This window comes from Ischnura elegans, chromosome 10, assembly GCF_921293095.1.
Source record: "Ischnura elegans chromosome 10, ioIscEleg1.1, whole genome shotgun sequence".
NCBI classification, from domain to species: Eukaryota; Metazoa; Arthropoda; class Insecta; order Odonata; family Coenagrionidae; genus Ischnura; species Ischnura elegans.
Genome location: NC_060255.1, coordinates 79,916,516 through 79,940,694, shown reverse-complemented (window position 1 = coordinate 79,940,694; position 24,179 = coordinate 79,916,516). Strand labels below are relative to the sequence as shown.

At 39.0% G+C, this 24,179-nt stretch overlaps 1 protein-coding gene across 1 annotated transcript; it reads left to right on the top strand.

Moving 5' to 3' along the window:
* Nucleotides 1-5,221: 5,221 nt before the first annotated feature.
* Nucleotides 5,222-6,196, top strand: LOC124166464 (uncharacterized protein F54H12.2-like). Its single transcript, XM_046543994.1, has one exon. It carries the CDS (start codon nucleotides 5,222-5,224, stop codon nucleotides 6,194-6,196), a length of 975 nt encoding a protein of 324 aa, XP_046399950.1.
* The last annotated feature ends 17,983 nt before the right edge of the window (nucleotides 6,197-24,179 follow it).

Here is a 24,179-nt window from a genome sequence, read left to right as displayed (position 1 = left end):
ATCACACCGACAGAAGCTGTACAGCCAGCTATAAAAAAAACGTCACTATGCGACGTTGAAATGGATCTTAATACTTTTCTAATAGCAAACCGAATGATGTACATTTTTTACGAGAAATGGGTTTGGTTACTAGATTTGGAAGACCCAAATCGAGGTCTTCAAGGTCCCATTTCCATCAAAGACTGGTTGACGTTTCTTCCGAACAGTTTTAGTAAAATAGATGCTATATATCAGAGACCTTCTGGTGAGATAGTTATATTCGTAGACGGTGTTGTCTATATGATAAGATTTCCCAGCATCGAATTAGTGGATGGATATCCTAAACGAATAATAGATATAGGATACCCTCAACATACAGTGATTCAAGCCGTTGTAAACACTTACTCGGGACGAACTTATGTCTTTTTTAGTGATAATTTTGTGATTGAGTTAAATGAATGTGAATTCAGACCAATGAGCATTTCTGGATTGTCCAGGGTGTTCCCACAATTACCTCCAGGTCTTACTTCAGCTTTTCGGTACACAAATGGGCTCTTATATTTCTTCCGAGGTCGGAACTATTTTGAATTCAACGAGTTCAACAATACCTTAACTAAAGCTGGTATGAATACTATATCATTATTTGGAGTCCACTGTCGCAAGAAGTCAGTCTTCCCAGAATTAATAGCAAATTTGAAAAGTATTATACACAAATTAGAGGGGAATAACTCAATGGAGAGCTTCTGAAATGATATTATTAAAAGTAAAGAGAAATTTGTAGATGGGGTGTGAAAAAATACTTAAAAACAGATTGTTTCTACTGCTTTCCATTCTAAGCCAATGAGATGTTGAAGTGGAAACATCCTTTCACTTGCATTTTAGCCGGACCCTCCGGTTCTGGGAAAACGAGTTTCGTGTTAAAATTAGTCAATTCGAAATTAATCGATGTTGAGATAAAAAAAATTATTTGGTGTTGTAATCGTTACAGCAGACCTAAAGATAAAGAGTTAAACACGCTCAAGAATACCACTGTAATGTTTCGAAATGATATCCCAAATTTTGAAATAGGAAGCAAGAATAAGATGCCCACTCTGTATGTAATAGATGATTTAATGTATGACTGTTACAATAAAAGAATTTCCGAAGTATTCACGCGAGGTTCACATCATTTAGGTATTTCAGTCATTCTTATAACGCAGAATGTTTTCTACCAGAGCCCACAAGCACGTACTATTTCACTTAACGTGAAGTACTTAGTGGTATTTAAGAACCCTCGCGATCAATCACAATTCTCACACCTTGCTAGACAAGTTTATCCCAAAAAACCGGATGAGCTCTTAAGAATATTTAATGAAGTGACATGCAGACCATTCACTTACTTACTCCTCGACCTTCATCAGAAAACGAACGATCTCCTTCGATTTAGAACGGAAATTTTCGACGAATGCAAAGCGATAGTATTTGTACCCACAAATACTGCGGAATATGAAGAGGTTGAAACGTAACAAACATCTTTTCGTACTCTTAAAGACTGCTGAACCTAAGTTACGAAAGGCAATAATTAGTAAGCTGAGTGACGATCAAATAAAAGCCTTGGGTGATTGTTGTAGCCTAATTTTAAGTGGAAAATATAGGATTAAAAAGTCGCTAGAACAGAAATTGGGAAAGCACAAGAACTTACTCAGAAAGTTGAGTTGTAAAAAAATCACTGTTAGCAAGAAACGAAACTTAATACAACAGAAAGGTGGTTTCTTATCCTTATTAGTAAGTTCCGTGCTAGGTGGTCTAATAAGTAAGTTAGCCGGTTTAGCATAATGAGTCTGAAAAAGATGATTCTCATTGAACCGTCCTCGTTAAAGAAAGAGCGATTAACAACTAACATCACAAATCTAGATGATCGTATGCGTAAGATTCTATCAAGTGATATGGATGACACTAAAAAGTGGCATCATTATCGTCGGGAATTGGATTCTTATTTAAACGCAGTGAGTGAACGAGGTGGGCCCATTTCATATTCTTTCTTAGAAGATTCAGCTGCTAATGTCAATGAAGAAAAACAATTGAAAACAAGAAGTAGGAGTTTAAAAAGGAAAAAAATAACCTCCAACAGTGGTAGAAAAATTTTGCGAGCTAATCGCAAAATCGGAGAACAATGGGAAAAAACGTTGGAAAGAGCGGGAAATATGGAGGACTTGTTGGAAAATCTAGAGAGAGAGATAAGCTCCGCGGAGGTGAAGTCAGAAGACTCATCTCCCGAAAGAGAAATAAAAGTTCTGTTCCAATCACCTCGAAGAAAACGAGCAAAAAAACCGAAAAAAATATTCTCTCCGTCTTAACTCCACAAAGCAAAAGTCGTTCGAAGAAAAAAAAAGTTAACAAAAATGATGATGGGAATTTGAGTAAAACTGATATTAATAATCTCTTGAGTTCAACCTATTTTGATCCTGGAAATCCCGCCAGTTATTCAACGGTCGGTAGACTTTGGGAGGGTATAGGGAAAAAAATCCCGCGAAGCTATGTGAAAAAGTGGTTGGAGGCTCAGGATTCGTACACTTTACACAGACCTGTGCGAAAGAAATTTCAGAGGAATAGATACACAGTGTCTTATATTGACGATACCTGGCAATGCGATCTGAATGATGTTCAGAATTTGAAAAAACATAACTCCGGATATAAATATCTTCTCACTGTGGTGGATATATTCTCGAAGTATGCCTGGGTAAAGCCCATCAAAAGTAAGTCGGCCGATGATGTTATTCGAGCTTTTAGAAATATCTTAAAAGATGGTCGAAAGCCTTTGAAAGTTCAGAGCGATAAGGGAAAAGAATTCAATAACGAAAAATTTAGGAAATTCCTTACTTCTCGGGGAATTACATTCTACACTACCAACAATCCTGACGTAAAAGCCGCCGTAGTGGAAAGATTCAACCGAACGTTAAAAAGTATTATGTATCGATACTTCACCAAATCAAATTCACGTTCCTATCTGACCGCATTACCAAAAATCGTAAATGCTTACAATCAGCGCTATCACTCCAGTATTGGTATAGCTCCTACTAAAGTGAGTGATAAAAACGCATTCCAAGTAGCGCTTCGTTTAACGTCACGTGATAAAAAAAGGAAACCTCGTTTCTCTGTTGGAGACTTTGTTCGTATATCTAAAGAAAGATCGCCTTTCACAAAGGGTTATACTCAGAATTTCTCCAAGGAAATTTTCACAGTGGTTAAAATAAATGAAAATTTAATTGTTCCTACATATCAATTAAATGATTTAAATGGTAAACGTATAAAAGGTGAATTCTACGGTTCAGAGCTGACAAAGACGGAAGTTAGCGAGAATAAAGAATATGAAATAGAAAAGATTTTAAAGAGTAGGGGCACTGGGAAGAAGCTTGAATACTTGGTTAAATGGGTGGGGTATGGTGATGATTTCAACAGTTGGATCGCAGCATCTCAAGTAAACAAGTTAAAATAATGGAGCAAGGAGATTTCTACGTGACCCTCATGAGTGATAGCTCGGGTTCTAATTTGAACACGATAGCCAAATTTCGATCAAAACTACAAAAGCGAGTGGAAGTTGCCGGTAAATGGGTAGTGGGACTTGTGGAAGTTATTCTACCAGACTTTGAATCACCACCGAGAAATTGTCAGTATGATGGAGAATATATTGAGATAGAGATTGTGAAGGGGGTAACTTATAAGTTGCTCGATCATCATACATACATTCTTGATAAAATGCTCATTGATATGAGAAAATCTTTAAGCAATGACTTACATCGCACTGAATTTGATATAATTGTGGAGAAATTCTTTAATTCGTTGAATGCGGATAAAAAAGCATCCCTCAGCAAGGCAGATATCACATCCAGTAAAGGTTGTGAACATATAGCAATAATTGTTACGGCTACTAACCACATTGTACGGTTGGCTTGTGCTCGTTACACCCTGATTGAACTATTGAATACGCTCTATGAAAACACCCCAAAGAAGTTTCAGAGAGGTTTTCATAATCTCTTAACAAATGCAATGCATATTAATAAACAGATAAGACGGAAAAGATCTGCGGTAAATGAAAATGATGAACTTCAGCAAGTATTTGTTTACACGGACTTGGTAGACCCTCAAATTGTCGGAGACAAGTTAATTTCATGCATAAGGATAATAAATATTGGTTCGGGAAACCATCAACTATTCAATCCGCCATACTACATCCCACTCTCCAAGAGAGAATTCGATACCGTGAGTATTGAACTAAGAGATAAGATGGGTGAGCTTTTCCCATTCACATCCAGCGTGAATCCTGCAACCTTAGTACTACACTTTGTTAGGCATTCATAAATATATACAAAAGATAATACACGCCTCATTCATAGACGTGATGTCGAGGGATGTGGATCGATATATGAGATATTTTTCTCAGACTGGTGGTGATTTAGGCCCAGTGTATCGCGCGAGTATATATAGACAGAGAGGCAGGGGATTGGGAAGTTTTTTCAGCGGTCTTTGGAAATTTGTCAGACCTTTAGTTTTTAGCGGTGCCAGAGCTGTTGGAAAAGAGGCTAAGGAGGCTGGGTTAAAAGCTCTATCGGACATTAACAGCGGTAAATCACTCAAAGAAATCTTACAAACACGTTCTGGAGAAGCTGTTCGTAACTTGAAAACAAAATTAGAGAGTAAAATTGGGGAAATGAGCGGATCAGGTTTGAAACGGGCGAAAATTCGTAAAGTTGCGATTAAAAAGAAAAAAAACCACACTGGCTCTAGAAAACAAAGTAAGAAGTCTAAGCAGATTGGAGGGGGTCTACGAAAACACAAAAAAAATCCAGGCAAAAAGAGGCAATCACGTAAGGGACGTGATATATTTGGATAAATACTTGAATAATTTCATATAATTGCTTAATAGACGATCAGTCGTCGAAGAGTTATCATCATGTCAGAGTACATTCCATCGTGTTTGCAAATGTTCCAACGCCCGCCTATACAAACGAGCATTATTGGTAATAGAATTATAGAATACAAGCCCGTTTCCTCTCTAGATGGTGCTAAGGAGTTGAGATTTTCGATTAAGGACAACGGTGATCTATACAAGGATCTTAGTGGAATTGTCTTAAATGTCAGAGTAAAGTTATGTAAATCGGACGGTTCAGATTATAAGTCAAGCGATGCGGACCAACCCGGTGTTGTCAATAATCTCCTCCACTCCATGTTTTCTCAATGCAACGTATTCTTTAACGGGGACAGAATGACATCTTCTGAAAATTACAATTATGCCGCATACTTTGAAAATTTGCTGAATTATGGTAACGATGCCGCACGTACACACCTTGAGTGTGATGGGTGGTGTTTAGATACCGGTGATAATTTGAATGAGCAAGGAGAGCATAATAAGGGATTCTTAGCTAGAAAGAAATGGTTTGCAAACAGTAATGAGAGAGAATTAGAAGGAAAGCTACACGTTGATCTATTCAATCTCCCACACTACCTCGTAAATGGTGTCTCAATTGACATAGTGCTCAAGTTGGCCGAACCTGAGTTTTACATTAAAGAAGGTGAAAGCGGATCATCAATTCTAAAGATAACCCAAGCCACTCTCAAAGTACCCCATTTTGACATTAGTCCTTCAATTCTTCTATCACATAATCGACTTATGCAGAAGGGTGAGGTCGCTTTCTATCCATACAAGAACGTTGAGGTTAAAACGTTTTCTGTCTCTGCAGGGAATTCGGAAATAACCTGTGATAATCTCATACTAGGTAAACTCCCAATCACATTAATGGTAGCATTAGTAGATGATGATGCGTTTCATGGTAGAAGGTCTAAAAACCCGTTCAGCTTGAATCATTACAGCATGACCAAATGCGGTCTGTACGTCAATGGTACTCCTCACGAAGTTGAAATGTCTTACGATGGCTCGAGCAATCATGCCGTACAGCCCTTTAGGCAACTGTATTCCACTTTAGGTGTGCATCATAACGACTGGGGAAATCAAGTAACTTTACACATGTTCACCCATGGGAGCTCTGTATTTGTTTGGAATTTAACTCCAGACAAAAGTGGAAACGATGATCATATATCCAAACCGGAGACGGGCAATATACGATTAGTGATGACATTCAAGGATGCTTTACCCAATGCTGTCACAGCAATTGTGTATGCCGAATATGAAGCAGCTCTCGCCATTGATTTTAATAGAGTTGCTATGGTACAGAAAGTCTAAGTAATGAATAAGCATGCAAACAGAAGACATCGAGCGATCCCTTTCAAAAGACTCTCGCACGAGAGCGTCTTTTCGCGGAGTTTTTCCTTCAGATAAACTTCCCAGTAATCCTAATTATGGAACTTATGTGATAAATTTTGATCCCTCTGGTAGCCCAGGAACTCACTGGGTTGCAGTTAATGTCCCTAAGTCAAGAAAGAAGGCCGAGTATTTTGACTCTTATGGATTCCCTCCTTTCGTTCAAGATATAATTACCTTTCTTCAACCTTTCACTGTGAAATTTAACCGTACTCGTTTACAAAATTATGAATCAGATCTTTGTGGTGAATACTGCTGTCTGTATGCTCTCTTCAAGTCCACCAAAGGGTCCCTATCTCAGTTCACCTCCCTTTTCCCGAATCCTGAATTAAACGACTGTGAAGTTGTTCGCCTCTTCTCTGAAGAGTTTGGATCAGTTAGGAGACGACGTAAGTGTCATCCACGCTCGCAAAAGTGTTGTGCTCTGATAGAAAAAAAATCCATGAGCAAAAGAGCCATTCGCGCTCGCAAAAGTGCAAAAAAACAAAATCCGCATTTAAGTGACATACTTCCTTAGACGTGGTCAGTTACGATGCAGGAGTCGTACGGGAAACGTCGGAGATCATCATCATCAGAATCTGAGGAAGAAGACGTGGAAGTTGATACATCAATTCTTGACACACCCATCACCATCGGCAAAGGCAAATCAGTTGAAATTGGTTGGCTCATAGACTCTTCACTCTATCTCTCCGGGCCTTGTGTGGTGATTTCATCGTTGGGGAAGACTGTGAAATTAAAGTGGGATGACTGGACAAAACTAGAAATCGAACAACCTGCAATAACAGACTACTTCAAAGGTGCAGCGAAACCTGCGTATGTGAAATCATTAATCCGATTTCCCAAATTCTTTGGTAAACCTCACATTACTGTGGGGGAAGAAGAACGTGTACCATTAAACGCCTCTGATTGGGAGACGTTTACACACTCATTTGAACAGATTAATGCAATCTTAGGTTACCTTGAAAATCGAAGAGGTAGAGTGCTTCACAATCTGAGTAGGATCTTGCAAGCCTTGGAAGATTTCAACCTCGATGAGGTGTGTATCACCTTTGGTGAGAATCCATTCAGCAAGTTAAGAATACCATTCCCAAAGGATGTATCACACTGAACAGTGCCCCAGTAGAGGCAAGGAAATAAAGGCGGCGGTCTTGGATTTCCAAGCGCTCGTTGATGGGGGAAACAATTTTATCGTTCGCGAACTTGCTATCGAGGATCTCGAATATGACCGACGAAAGTCGTGGGTATTCCAGATGCCTTCCGATAAGCAGTTGGACGACGACAATGTGAGAAATGAATGGCTGGTGAGATCTTACCATGGAATTCCCATTGATGCGGGAACCGTATCATACGAGGAATTTCCCAGAATTCTGAAGGAACAAATCAGGTCGTACGACTTCTTATTCGCAAAGGGTGTGGAAAAGTGTCAATTCCTTTCATACGCGTGCGATCGTACGGTGTTTGAATTGGAAAAATATTTTAACGTTCCCTCTCTAAAGAAACTTGAATCATCGGGAGTTGAGTGCTCTTTATTGACTCATAGGAAGGATGATTTCGCATGTGCTGTGAAAAACTGCTCCAAGTTGAAAAAGTGGCTTCTTTCGAATGTGTCAAAGAACAAAATATTGGCGGTGATGGAGACTGTGACAATGAAGTGAAACATATACATTTATCAGTGATGTGATTTCCTTTACCTCAAAGAAATGGTGATGGACCTACTATGTGGAAAAAAGATTTTTTCATTTATATGATTTCTGTCTTATTTTTCATTATAATAATGTTTTATGGGGATTAATTACTTATGTGAATCTGGTGTTTTTATTGATGTACAATGTAATGATAAAAAAAAATATAATTATTTTATTTCGTCATATGTGTTTCTTTTTTAAAAAAATAACTTCCCCACCTCACCCTCACGAATGCGCAATCCACCACACTTTCAAACAGCTAATCACTAAGCTTGTAGCAAAAGCGGGGAAATCCCAGCATCCCCAATCAACTTCCCCTCCCTATTGTCTCACTAATAAGTGTATATATACGTGGTCCCCGAGATTATTAGCTCATTCAACGTTGACATTAGCTCAAGAACTGTTGCTAAGATGCTAAGAGCTTCTGCAGCCGCTCACTCACTCGAAGCTAACATGACCTCCAGAAATGTTGCTGAGCTGCGAGGTTATCCTGTAGCCACCCTGGGGAATACTGACCTCCGGGTGGAGAGGCAGTCAGATCCTGATACTTACATTATACACATCCCTCATCGAGGTAAAGATTTTGTGCTCACGTTGTATTTTGAGGAAGAGCACATCTGCGTATTCCGATACGAGAAGAGGAAATTTACTTATATCGGAGAGAATGCGATATTCTCAGGTTTCAAGAATGAGAGTGGTGTAGTGGAGAGATTTAATATAACTCATCAGGATGATATCACCGATCCGGAAAAGCGGCGCCTTGCGGAAAAGCAGCACCCAATCATCTGGTGTGATGTGTACGAAAGCATCCGGCCTCGATGCTACGCTAAAGGACTTAAATGTGTTTCCACTGACGGTCCTAAACCTGTGTGTTATACTGACCATCAACGATCAAAAGTGAATTATATTACCGTTGAGGCTAAGAAAGGTAGCCGTCTGCGTTGTATTAAGTTTATACTTCAACTTGAGGACGATATGGATGTATATTGAATAAAGAAAATTTAGTCATTTAAAAAAAATTGTTGTTCTGATTTCTCCTTGAAAAAAAGAACAGGGTATTGTTTTTTCATTCGTTTAATCACCTCAACCACCACGAGGTTCCACTATAGGTCACGTGAGCACTAACAACCAATCAAAACGCTGGGATATCCATACATTTCAAAAAAAAGTGCGCGAAAAAATACCTCCTAAACCAAGCGCACCCTCTTATTCATTTGTTTCATCACCTCAACCACCACGAGGCGCCACTTTAGGTCACGTGACCACAAACAACCAATCAAAACGCTTGGATTTCGTTAAATCGATATATCGAATCGAAAAATTCAAGATGGCGGAGAATCCAAGATGGCGACTGTCCCAGTATCCTCATTTTTACACTACTATTAGCTTATTGCATAAAAAAATAAATCCATATTTGAACTCATCTATCACTATTCTGAAGAATAACAGCATGTTGCAACAGATAGGATATTGACACAAAGTGCCTCGCTGTCTTTTTTGAGGTATAATTCTCCTTTTCCTAAGACGTCCTTTTCCTAAGACATGTTTTTTCATACCAAGATGTCTTTCTCCATGACCTACGGTTAGGATTCACAAGGCATGGGTAAAAAAAGCATTTCATACAGACTACACGAATAAGTACGATATTGCGTGGTCAAAATCCTTTCCCTACTATTCCAGTTAGTTCAACATCGACGAAACCCCACGCTATTAATTTTTTCAAATATCACTAGCATCCGTGCAAAGGTTTTTGCATGAACGCCTCTATTGATGCAACGGTACTGGGCTCTCATTCTGCAAATTCCCCGTGCGCTTAATTCATTTCTACTTCTTTCTATAAATCCATTAAAAATCTATTTATCCAGCACCAATGATAGCATTTATGTGATTGTAGCAGCAAACCTCATCTGTGATGGCCCAGTCGGTGACCCCAAAACGGATATACTGTCCACAGGGGCACCTATAATCCAGTAAAACCATTGTATAAATATTTATACACTATTATTTACATTTGAATATTTATCTGTATCTGCGTACAAAGGTACGAATATTTTATAGAGTATTTACCTAATATAGAATAAAAATCATTATGATTGCCATTACCATAAACCATTCATATAAACAACAAATAGTAATTTCCACACTTCAAAATATCACTCCAAGGAAACCATGGTTTCAACAGACAATGTGATTTTCAAGGTGATGAAACAGACACACTCATATGTATTTATAATAGAGCCAAGGAAAGAAGGGTGTCAAAACCAACGCCGGCAGTGGAGTTCTATATTGAAGTGCGAAAATCACCATTTTTTGTTTATATTTCATCCTGGATATATCGTATTTTTAAAACGTCAGGCCTGAAACAATTTCATATGTTTCTATTACACCGGCTTTTATTCCAGTTTCTCCGTAAAACAATGCCTACTATTATATGTACTTGAAAATATGGAAGCCTTCTCAATGGAAGCGTTCTCCAAAAAAAAAAACCTTCGCCATAGAAGGCAGGAAGAAACCAATACGTGCTGAGATCGCTGAAATTGAGAGAGCAAGGTTCATCGTGTACTTAGGCCTCGATGGTGGGGCAATAACTGATAGCCACAAGTCATCTCGGAAATGCATAGAAAAAGGTGGGTGGTCAGCGGAGGAAAGATTAATGGACCGATGCGGCCAGCAATAACCTCCGTGAAATCAACCCTGTGATATCATGGCCCACTCCGGTCTATAGCGTATCAAGGTGACCATCACTCAATTGCATATAGGGATTGACGGACAAACCGTATTGTAAGAGAGAAACCCGCAAATCGACCTGATGATTACAGCACGGCTTTCCCGGGATATCTCCAGATGCTTCCGGTATCATGAAAATATGTTTTGAGAACGGAAGGTTTTTAGGCAAAATAATTGGTTTTTTTGATACGTACATGGAGGTAAAACGAGGCAGGAAGTACCGAAGTCATTTCATGCAACAACCGGTATGAGGAGCAAAGGAACTTTTGGTTACATAGTTCGTCTCAAACGGGTTCATCCTAAAAAAAATAAAATCATTAGTGATAAAATAGATTTAAGAAGGGTCATGGTAGTCAATATAGCAAAATTTAATATTGTAGAATATACTCCAGAAAGAATATCCGTCTGATTAGGAGATAATACGTACTACTTAACTGATGTAAAAAATCAATTCTTGGATCAATTTTTATAATTTAATCCTGAAATTTATTTTCCCAAGTATTATTAGCCATTTCTACTAAATATCGTAAAACTCGTAGTCACATGTATTTAATTATACGCTATTTTTATCCCGTATGGTAATACTTCATTTCACGATTTTAATACTTTACCACGTTGGCTTTTCATCTTTTAATTAGATGGAAACTCTCCTCGTCTGCATTAACTCAATCTACAAGCGAAAAGGCCAAGTTTTGTGAATGTTTTGCACACCAATAGCACTATAGGCTCTACTAGTGAAATCGTTACCTCTAGATACCCTCACCCTCCTGCATGTTCATGTTCTCTTCCCAGTTTCTGAGTGTTCTTTCAGTCAGGGAACGAAAACTACGCAGGTTCCGCATCAAATATGAACGTTCACGGAATCTTCAGATGCCGAGATAGAGTATTTGATTTCAATCTCGTCGTATATCTAATTACTCTAACTTTTCCACAAGACTTTCGGTGAAATTACTCACCATTCAGGATTAAATGTTTAATCCAACTTTCTCATCTACTTTTGCCTTTGAGTTTTTCCTTTCTCAGATCTATGGAAACTACTCTTGAGAATTTACTTTATTTTTAATCATACATCTACCATGATAAATTTCGTACCCAATGGTAATGATTCTATGGATGTTATTGGTATAATCTTTTATACATTGGTTCAGATGAAAATTCCAAAAAAGAAGTTGATCTATCCGGGGCTAGTAAAGCAAGCAACAAGTAAAAGTACTCCTTAGGTATCAAAGATGAATCAATATATATACTGAATTGAAACTCAATTTCTTAGCTATCTCATAGATTGGTAGTTTTATGCTTAGATACAACTTAGATGCATGAACGTCTAAAAGCTGTGGCCAGGTTTGAATAAATTACTTTTTGGTAGCTAGTCAAAGTAAATTGTCCTCAACGCATTAAAGTTCTTTAAGGCATGCTTAGTTTCATCAATTTTTAGTGCCAAGAACAGTCTTTTATCAGATGACACACATTAAAAAAGTTAAAAAACCTACATCCGTTTTCCATCCTGAATATTATAACGAGCTATAACAGGCAACTGAAGTTAAAATGCAGAAAACATTTCTTTACTTTCTTACGTTAAGCAATGCAAAACTCACGATTGACAGTTTGTATACATTTCTAAGTAAATCTCAACGAATTCTTTGAAAGTATTCTAAAATTTAGAAATCATTCCACTTCTTGATGATATATGCTGCACATGCTTCATTGATATGAGACGAAACCCATATGGACCGGAAACTGAACCACGATAACTTCAATAATGCATAGAAGTGGCGAATATAATTATAAAATAATGGGTAAATTAAGCTTAAAATTCTAATCAATCCTTCAGCTGCGTGATAATCTTTCCTTCTGATGGCGAATTGCCGTTTACAGTTAAAACTCAAGGTTAAGAGACATCAAAATTATTAAGTACACGGAATAGTGCACAAAATGATGGGAGAATGTTGCCCAGAATTTAATACGATGCAGGTCCTTGGGATTAATTGCGTTTTAGGTTGCATATTCTTCTTGTAAAAATCTAGCAAAGATTTTATCCGTTTCCGCTTTGTCACCATCCTGCCGTTACTAAGTCAACAGGAAAACTTGGGAGACAACAGATACATTTTCCAGCTCATCAGCCGATATTTCCCATATGGTATGGCACGGCAATTCCTCCCACCACGAGACCGAGAAAGTAATTGGCCAATTTCCGCGTAAACGAGGGAAAAGCACCGTCATAAATCGATGACGCTAAATAAACACCGTCGCCTTTTATTTATCGTTGCTAAGGCTTTTTTTGACGGTGATAAAAGAAGGGGGCAATATTCACACCCATCTCTGCTGAAGACGCTCGGAAAAATAAAGAAATAAGACACGTTTGCAGTAAAAATCCCTTAAGAGGGCTCGTAAATTGGGAATCGTTGGGGACAGCGCATGCGGAGAAGGGAGAATCGTAAAACAAAAGAGGACTCGGGGGCGAGTCGAAGAATTGGCGTGATAGCCGGGAAAGCGCGGGAGAAATTTCCGCGAATCGGGGCGTGGGAGAAATTGCCAGATCAAACATTACGACGCAGATGATAATGGCAACAAGGCAGACAAAGGGACATTCCTACAATCGCCAATGCGGAACAGACGTAAAAAAAGTCTTATCCCTTTAAGTGTCGTCATAAAGCCTTATGCGTGGATAAGGTTAGATAGGTCATCATCATAAAGAGTGCAAAAATAGTTAGTGTAAATTAAACAGCCAAGTTCTTAGATGCAAATTTGTGACTTTGAATAGATGCAATGAAATTGTCTGCCACTGAAAGTAATTCATCCAGGCCATAATGAAGTGAATAAGTCCCATAATATTCATAAAAGCACCCAAGTGATGACGCCTTATGGTGCCAAATTTTGAGCAAGTAAATCATCGTATTTTTAATTTGAATTATTAAGGTACATACAATAAATAGAAGATTGTTAAAAAAATATCTCCATTTAACTGCCTTATCATGGAGAAAAAGATGCCAAAAAATGGAGTTTATAGCAATACTTTACAAATGTTCACTATTGAATTTAAATTAAATCCGTCTTCGGGTCCAAAACTTCAAACTGTCGTCCGCCAAAAATGAGTCATTGCGGTATCAACCCGGAAACAAATCATATTCGCTACTCTTAGTTTGGTATCTTACATGCCCTCCAACAGGGATACCAACTTACAAAAAATATTGGGGGGCCCCAAACTTCCCAGGAAAATTTTATAAGTAGTGAGTTTTAAGTTTTTCAAGCTTTTTAGAAGAGTTATATGATCAACATTAGAACCCTGACAACTCGAATCTCGATATCTGAACACTCCGGGGAAAATCGACAAGCCTGAAAAATTTTTTCTTCACACCAGTAATGAATTTTTGAGGGGCCTGGGGCCCCCTCAGGCCCCACGGAGTGCCACTGCCCCCAAAAAATTTGATTCATTCTTCATTATTGCCACGCATAATAGAAACATAATAGAATATTTTACCCGGATTGAATGTTATTTATATATTTGTTACATTACGGTCGTGGAGAGTTTGGGGGACGAAGGTTTTAATAGCATCATATCCCTGATGGTACTCCCCCCAGAAATCCCATTAGATCTTTGACACCACACCACACCTTATATATATATAGACGGAATATTTCAACTATGACAGGCAGGGAAACCGCATCAACCATCAAAAACCTTAAAAAAGTCATTTAACACACTAAAGCTACCAATTTATTTATGGCCGCTGCGCGCTGTGCAATGAATTTTTCTCATCATCTTTTAGATTTTGAGATTCCACGGAGGCATTTTTCAGAGCTCAGAGCAAACTTTTGGTGACCATCCCTCTTTCCTCTACAGGGCCAAAGTGAAATATATTGCCAATTTTACCCTTTGCGACACATATATATATTTCATTTTCCCTCCATTACTTCTTGGAAGGAGAAGGTGAAGTGGGCGGAGAGGTGGATAAACGGAGAAGTGCTGCTGAAAGGCGAGAGGTAGCGTCTGAATTAGATACAGAGATGAGGAAAGGTTTTGATAGAGCGAGTACTGAGCGCGGATATTGAAAATAGTGCTAGATGAAGAAATTTCGGTAAGTGCGAGAGGGAAAGGATGAGTGCTAGAATCAGTGGTGGATCCAGAGAGGGGGTAGAGGCCCTTAGGTATCCACTTTTTACCAGATAAAATGGCAATTTTGGTCGGTCCCCCACTACTGCTGGAAGGTTACCTTCAGGACCCTCACCTAGTCCCCAAAGATCCCCCTTGTCCCTATTCTGGATCCGCCACCATGTGCCTTATTTTGAATTGAAAAGGGAACGAAGAAAGGAAAAATAGGCCAGGGAGATAATCCATGTAAACCCATCATGACCTGTGGAAGTCTTCAATCATAAATAATAATTTATAAAATAAATACACTACGTAAAGTGTGACTTCATACACTTTTGGTGGCCCTTCGCATCAAAAGCCATAACTTAGTGATTCCATATTAAACTAATGAAAATATAACTACGCTACTATCACTTAGCAACGTCATTTTGTTACAGACTGCAATTTTAATTTGAAAAATAAATATCCATCAAAAATCATTTTGCAAGAAGCGTGAAGTCATTTGCGCCATTAGGATAGGATGGAGAGAAACCCGGCGTCAGCATTAGCCTACTCATAACGAAAGGTCCTGAGGAGACCACGGCTTAACGTCCCATCCGACGGACGGAGTGCTGAACTTGAATTTTCCTGTACACAACAGGCAGGGATTTGGCAGTCTAAAAATTCTCTACGACCGCCGGGGTGGGGAGCCAATAACCTAGCATTCTCACCAAACCGTTCACATATGATAATTTTAGTCGTAATATATCCGTTCCTTCTCATCAAACGTAAAAGAATTCTTTAAAACATTGCTATTTCAGGATTCAGTAAAAAATGATCATATATTTATTGCGTCTCAAAGACATAAGAAATAAAATAAAAATACAACATTTAAAGAGACTTTTTACCAAGTAAATTAACATCAATTCTGATTCTGAATTTTCCGAGTGATGGTATGATCTTTGCCTTATATCTTGTTTTTTTTTCCGCGTCAGTTGGCTTTTAGACAACAATTTTGCTGAATGAAGCGAAAACTCGATAAAAATACAGTGATCAATTTAAGTTTCATTGGATTGGAACCTTGATTTTGGAATTGCATTGGTTGACCTTTCAATTTCACATAGGAACGCTTAGCAAATTAAAGTTATGACGCCCATCCCCCACAAGAATCATGAGGGTTCAAGGCGAACCCTCTTAAGGATACAACACACCGGGGCCGGGACCCAAGCCCGAGGCTTATACGCCCGATCACCCGGGGAGGGGCTGGAGAGGAAGGAAAAAGGATAGAGGCGCCGTCGCGATTGGAGCCCGCCGACGCCTCTGGGAGAGGATAGGAGCGGAAGGGAGGGACGGGGAAAAACACCTTAACGCTACAGAGCGAAAAGGGCCCACAAAATAGCGAAACCAAGCCTACGCAATTTATCTTCCACCATCCCGAGGAGATTTTCCTATGAGGAAGAAAAATCTATCGATAGAATCGGTAGATAGCCCATCACCCACATTGCAAGATGACGAAACGAGAACACGATCCCCTTAAGAACAAACCTCCTGGGAATAAAGAGCACCTGAGGTGTTTTATGGCAAAGGCCAAATAATAGGTCTTCTTTTCTCTGTTCTCCATCCGTGCGGGAGGAAATGAGTGTTTATATTCCTTATGTGCCCGAGCCAGACTCCCTCCCACCCATCTATGCGATCTCACTGCCATAAATTGCGAGGTGCACGAAATGGCCTTGTTATTAATTAAGGCGAAATTTATCAGGACCCCATCTGGTTTTACGCTCTGCAAATTTTAAAAAGGAAAAGGCCGCCGCTTTCTGCCGTTAAGGAGAGCTAAGAATCCCGGGCATTCAGCACTTCCGATGAGAACTTCTGCGTTCTAAAACCTAACTCTGCAGGACCCCTCATAACTCAGTTGTTTACCATAAATATTCCCCCGCGTAGTTGCTTCCACCTAGATCGTTTTTCATGCCGTAATGACCTTAATTAATAATCTCGCATAAAGTTAAAGCAGACGAGTAATGATTGCAATCAAATTTGTTTTTTTTCCCAACTGAAGAGATGAGAATTAAGAAAGACATAAAGATATATATCTGTGGCATTGGGAAAAATGTGCATGTGATGTAACAGATAAAGTTACGTTGGCTACATCGCACATGTAATAGGTTGTTTGTGACATACGAAATTATTTTGTGATGCCTCCTGACTCAAACATGAAAATAAGTTATACTTATAAATCCGGAAAAAATAAAGTAAACGTAGACGACTTATGATTCCAAAGTTTTGCTAACATTCCTCATGTAGGAAATATCAGTATATGAAAGACATTTTATGAAGCAATCTATGGTGCACAAATATATGATTTGAGCCTTTAAAGTCTCTCCTAGTTTTTTCCCCTACGTTATATGTGCATTTGCATTGTAAGAGTACCTCTAATGGCAATCGAGAAATGAAATTAAGGCAATATAATAGTAAGATAAACGTGTGTTTATATCTCCGGGTAAAGAAATTATACAAGGTGCAGTAGTTTCATTCATCTTATTCTATTACGCTTTATGCGACAAAAGATGTACTATAATTTTTTTAATGAAACATACTGTGTATCTAAAAGAGAGCCCGATCCACTGAAAAAATATTGCAGTTGAGGAAATAGAAAGTTACACTTATATATTACAGTTACATTGGTCCCATAACGTTTTACGATATTCGTGAAAAGCCATTGGTTTGTTCCGACAGTGAGTAAAGAGTAGATATATTACTACACGATGTATGAATCAATTGTATCTATGAATGTAATAAAATTTAACATATGGCCATAGAAATTATGCTGTTCGAAAAAAGTCCATACAATGAAGTTTGGTAAACTTCCAAATTCGATGTCCTTAGCGCAAACACATTCACCCAAAGTAGATTTTGGTAGCCTAGAATGATATTTTGAATTGTAAAACCACAACTTAATTGAGTTGGCTAATCGTTATTCATGAAGACCATCGTGTGCTAAATTAATAGCATAATGCTTACGGTAATGGTAGTGCATATAATTACACGATACATAATATACTATTTCAGGTTTTGAAAATGTTTTCCGAAGGAAGCAGAGGAATCATACTTATAAGGATAAGAGAGGCCTTATGCATGAGATATTTAGTGATTAGAATGGGTCAAACACGTGCCCTAACTAAATGAGACATATGAAGCTGAAAGGAGAAACTTCGACAACCTTTGAAATTACATTAGTGGCAAGGAAAAATAAGGTCACCAGAGGAAAAAAATGGACGAATGGCGTACTGAGAGCACTAGAATAAGGATTAATTGAGTGCATGGTAAACACTCAACACATCCACGGGATACAAAGAAGTGGGCTAGTCAGACTGACCGAATAACATCGGGCTTTTGAACAAAGTGCATCGTAGGACAGATCGAAGTGAATTATTCTCCATTCCAATTAATTCAACACCACTACCATTAATTTTGCTTCTCTACTCCACTCCACAAAATGCAGTTACTCACGAGCGCTGAAGGAAAGAATGAAAAATGAGTGCGCGGTTATATCGAAGCGTATTGACACAAAAAAGTAGCGGCTCCACGTCTGACGAATCCAGGCTAGAAAAAATTCTACTTAATGGAGGGAGGAATGGAATTTTCTTTGGTGAAAGAGAGAGTATAATGGCTAAATTTTCCATCACTATTTTGCTAAAAAAAGCAGTAACATATTTTGCCTGGCTACAAAATTGCGAATTAAAATAGTACGACAGCAATGACTTGACTGTCATTCAATCACTTTAAAGCCAATAATTATAAAATGTCTCTTATTCATGAGTAGGGGTGATATTATTAAAGTTCTGAATACACGTTAGTATAAAAATCGAGTATTTACCTCAAAACGCAACTAATATAAAAAAGAATGCCCTTTTAAATTAAAATTTGTAAAATTGTTTAAACTCCACCAAATAATGTTTCATGAGCATAGCTGCAGATTGATCAACTTAGAAATCTGAGTACACGCCAAGTATATATCTTCTGGAGCAAAAGATGGTGCTCGTTAAGTATCAATATTGAATTAGTTGATTGAAAAAATGCCATCATTTCTCCTCAGTTTTAAATAATAAAGACAACGGAAAGCTTGCCTGGAACTTTAACCTCAGGGCAAAATGACGAAAAAAATTGTCTTAGATATCTGCATGCGTGCCTATTTCATGATTACAGCGGTCATGATATTTCTTAACGAAATCCCGCAGGCATACCGATTAAGAAGAGCTGCCGTAGAGGGCGCCGCAAATTTTCGGCGGATCACATGTCTAGCTTATACGTGTATGATGAATCCACTCCAGGGAGCGGCTTTTGCCAAAAAGGAGCCGAATCTGACTCCCTGCGCTTGGTATTCAAGGATTTCACCTTCGAAAAATTCTATTGATCTTGTCTGAGACGCTTGGAAAACAGCAATGAAGCAATAAGCGTGGTAGGGGGGTATTGGGTCACAATGGCTTTCGGCATCCACCCTGTTGGCTTCAGCATCACTCTGGGGTACGTATATTCCAAAGAAGGCTACCAATGGACGACGTCCAAGTGAAGGAGATTTTTTTGAAGGTCTCCTTCACCAAAACGGAAATTTTAATTTTTAATTTAAGTTGCACGTGCATAGCAAAAGACATGTAAGCGTGTTTGAATACGCATGAGGGAAGAAGGAGTTATAAAGAGTCCATGGAGAACTTACATGTAGTACCTTAAGGCGTGTTGCTTATCCCACGCATCTCCGTGGTACCTACACGTTTTATACGCTTTTTTCCTTAACTAGCTTCGTTTGTTCGTCCGTTTCATGGATGAAATCTTGAAATTGATTTTTAACTCACTTACCATTGTTGAATTGGCTTGATATTTTGCAATTTATTTCTTCTGATGGCAATAAAATACTCAGATATTTGAATTTAGGTTCCATTTTGCTGTTATTAAGTGATTGAGAATCCATGTAGAAAATGATTTTAAATTTATTTATGGATGGCATTAGCTAGGATTTTTTAGCAGAAATTTCTTTGACAGTTCTTATTTTATGGACAACATGTTTCATCACAAAAATTAAAATAAAATAAAACTAGATTTACATAAATACACTTTTTCCAAAAAAATTAAACAAGCTTATGAAGTAAAAAATAAGCTATTTATCACCTCTGATAGCAAAGCATAGGATATGATTAGATTTAGATATTATTATTACCTGCTAACCATTATTCACCCATCAGGTTCTTCTACACTCCTATCTAATAAACCAAGTTAGCATCTAAGCTTATTCTCTGAGTGACCAAAAGCTTAGTCTTTACTTCTTAGTGTATTTTATACTGCTTTAGGCAATAACTTGTTTTTCTGATCTTTTCTGATTTTATTTTGAATTATCCTTAAGACAAGTATAAGTTGAATCGTCTATTTAGTTCCGTAACTGTGTTTCTGCCTTAAAATTACTTGGTAGGGCTTGCAGTAAGTATTTTAGGCCAACTTAATAACAGATATGCATTTATAAATCTCCGTTAAGTGTACTTTGACTTACATTGCATCTTGTAGATTTTTTCCGGGAAAATTTAATGACTATTTCACCGTGATGTGGAAATGCCATTTTTTCAAATAACAAAGTTTGCTCCTGTACTCATGTTAGTTGCATTACATTTAAATTTAAATAAAATAATTAGCTGTTCGCGTTCTTTTTTGGGAAATACTTTTGCAAACCAAATATTTGTATATGTTGCTGGTGGTTTTCGGGTATTGCTGTGTAGAAAACATTTTAACTCGACGTTTCACTCCTCCTACTGGGAGCGTTATCAAGAGAATGTAAGGAATTTATACTCGTCCCGAGCTTATTTATGTTTTTTTTCGCTACTCATTGTTGTTCCGGATTTGAATTTTAGCCGATAGCCGTTGGCCATTATATTGTGCTAGGAACCCTCTCCATATACGGCTGAGGTTATACCCATCCTCCCTATTAAAGTTATTAGGTCTTTTCGCAATCTCGATGGATTCACGTATAAGACGCGGATGGTATTCTTCCGTCTTCGCTAACACCCGTGTAGCGTCAAACATTATTCTATGCCCAGGGCTGGAGGCAAAATGTTCAGCAACAGCTGATGCGTCCCACTGATGTAATTTTAACGCCCTTTCGTGCTCCTTAAGCCTTTGGGAGATTGAACGCTTGCTCTGTCCCACGTAGCTTCTGCCGCAGCAGCAGGGAACCTCATACACTCCCATAGATTGAAGGGGAGGATGGCTATCCTTCGGTGAAGGTAGGATATTCTGAATCTTCTTCACGGTGCAGAAGCGAGTCTTAATGTTGCCTTTATGGAGGATTCTGGCGATTCTATCGGTGACCCCGGAGATGTATGGAATTTTAGCGTATGTAAGTGGCTTCTTCCCCTTGTGGCCGTCATCTTGAGGAGGGTGTTTTTCTTTCATTGCCCTTTTAATGAAAGAGACACTATAACCATTGCCTTTCAGTGCCCACATAAGGTGTTGCATTTCATCACTGATATGCTCAGCATCACACACGATTTTGGCTCGGTGGGTTAGCGTTTTAATGACGCAGGCCTTTTGTTGTGGGTGGTGATGCGATGATGAATTCAGATACCTGTCTGTGTGGGTCTTCTTTCTGTGCACTGAATGGCCTAGGCTTCCATCCATTTTTCTTTTAACCAGTACATCTAAGAAGGGAAGACAACCTCCTTCTTCGAGTTCTTTTGTGAATTTTATGTCTGGATGTACTGTATTTAGATGTATGTGGAATTCCTCAAGTTTTTCTTTTCCATGTGGCCAGATCACAAAGGTATCATCCACATATCTCAACCAGCATGATGGTTTCTTCTCGCTCGTCTCAAGTGCCTTCTTCTCGAAAAACTCCATATATAAATTGGCAATCACAGGTGAAAGTGGGGAACCCATTGCCGCACCACTTTTTTGTTCATATATTTGCCCGTTGTAAAGGAAGTAATTGTTTCTAAGGCAGAATTCTACCAAGTTTGGGTAGTCTCCTGGTAGTCCATCACCTGTAAGAGTTCTTAAAATTTCCACTGAATCGGGGACAGGAACTTTGGTGAACAGCGACGTGACATCAAAGCTGACTAAAATATCTCTTTCGGTCACTCGAAGGTCTTTCAGGATCTCTATAAAATGCGCCGAATTATTTATGAAGGAGTCTGTTCTACCGACGAAATCCTGGATGCCTCTTGAGAGATAACGGGCTAACTTATAGGTCGGCGAACCAATGGTATTTACAATAGGTCTCAAAGGTGTACCTTCCTTATGGATTTTTGGTAGACCATATAAGCGTGGAGCTCTGGATGCGGAGGGCATTAATTTCCAATGATTTTCCTCGGGAATTGAAGACCTCTTGATCAATTCTCTCACTTTGCGCTCGATTCTGGCTGTCGGGTCTTTATTTAGTCTCTCGTAAGTATCGTCATCCAAAAGGGAGAGAACTTTCTTGCCATATTCTTCCTTATCCATGATGACCGTTGCATTGCCTTTGTCAGCTGGAAGTACGTCTCTTGGGCCAAATTCCAACAACAAACAATTGTGTGATAACAACATCCTCGTACTTCCAGCTGACAAAGGCAATGCAACGGTCATCATGGATAAGGAAGAATATGGCAAGAAAGTTCTCTCCCTTTTGGATGACGATACTTACGAGAGACTAAATAAAGACCCGACAGCCAGAATCGAGCGCAAAGTGAGAGAATTGATCAAGAGGTCTTCAATTCCCGAGGAAAATCATTGGAAATTAATGCCCTCCGCATCCAGAGCTCCACGCTTATATGGTCTACCAAAAATCCATAAGGAAGGTACACCTTTGAGACCTATTGTAAATACCATTGGTTCGCCGACCTATAAGTTAGCCCGTTATCTCTCAAGAGGCATCCAGGATTTCGTCGGTAGAACAGACTCCTTCATAAATAATTCGGCGCATTTTATAGAGATCCTGAAAGACCTTCGAGTGACCGAAAGAGATATTTTAGTCAGCTTTGATGTCACGTCGCTGTTCACCAAAGTTCCTGTCCCCGATTCAGTGGAAATTTTAAGAACTCTTACAGGTGATGGACTACCAGGAGACTACCCAAACTTGGTAGAATTCTGCCTTAGAAACAATTACTTCCTTTACAACGGGCAAATATATGAACAAAAAAGTGGTGCGGCAATGGGTTCCCCACTTTCACCTGTGATTGCCAATTTATATATGGAGTTTTTCGAGAAGAAGGCACTTGAGACGAGCGAGAAGAAACCATCATGCTGGTTGAGATATGTGGATGATACCTTTGTGATCTGGCCACATGGAAAAGAAAAACTTGAGGAATTCCACATACATCTAAATACAGTACATCCAGACATAAAATTCACAAAAGAACTCGAAGAAGGAGGTTGTCTTCCCTTCTTAGATGTACTGGTTAAAAGAAAAATGGATGGAAGCCTAGGCCATTCAGTGCACAGAAAGAAGACCCACACAGACAGGTATCTGAATTCATCATCGCATCACCACCCACAACAAAAGGCCTGCGTCATTAAAACGCTAACCCACCGAGCCAAAATCGTGTGTGATGCTGAGCATATCAGTGATGAAATGCAACACCTTATGTGGGCACTGAAAGGCAATGGTTATAGTGTCTCTTTCATTAAAAGGGCAATGAAAGAAAAACACCCTCCTCAAGATGACGGCCACAAGGGGAAGAAGCCACTTACATACGCTAAAATTCCATACATCTCCGGGGTCACCGATAGAATCGCCAGAATCCTCCATAAAGGCAACATTAAGACTCGCTTCTGCACCGTGAAGAAGATTCAGAATATCCTACCTTCACCGAAGGATAGCCATCCTCCCCTTCAATCTATGGGAGTGTATGAGGTTCCCTGCTGCTGCGGCAGAAGCTACGTGGGACAGAGCAAGCGTTCAATCTCCCAAAGGCTTAAGGAGCACGAAAGGGCGTTAAAATTACATCAGTGGGACGCATCAGCTGTTGCTGAACATTTTGCCTCCAGCCCTGGGCATAGAATAATGTTTGACGCTACACGGGTGTTAGCGAAGACGGAAGAATACCATCCGCGTCTTATACGTGAATCCATCGAGATTGCGAAAAGACCTAATAACTTTAATAGGGAGGATGGGTATAACCTCAGCCGTATATGGAGAGGGTTCCTAGCACAATATAATGGCCAACGGCTATCGGCTAAAATTCAAATCCGGAACAACAATGAGTAGCGAAAAAAACATAAATAAGCTCGGGACGAGTATAAATTCCTTACATTCTCTTGATAACGCTCCCAGTAGGAGGAGTGAAACGTCGAGTTAAAATGTTTTCTACACAGCAATACCCGAAAACCACCAGCAACATAGATAAAAGAAGCTGTGAAAGTCTTCAGACGAAAACAAATATTTGTACATGAAAATGTCACCAAATTT

What these genes read in the sequence shown, in the direction of transcription:
- LOC124166464 (XM_046543994.1), top strand. Translation starts at nt 5,222, where the DNA reads ATGACATCTTCTGAAAATTACAATTATGCCGCATACTTTGAAAATTTG.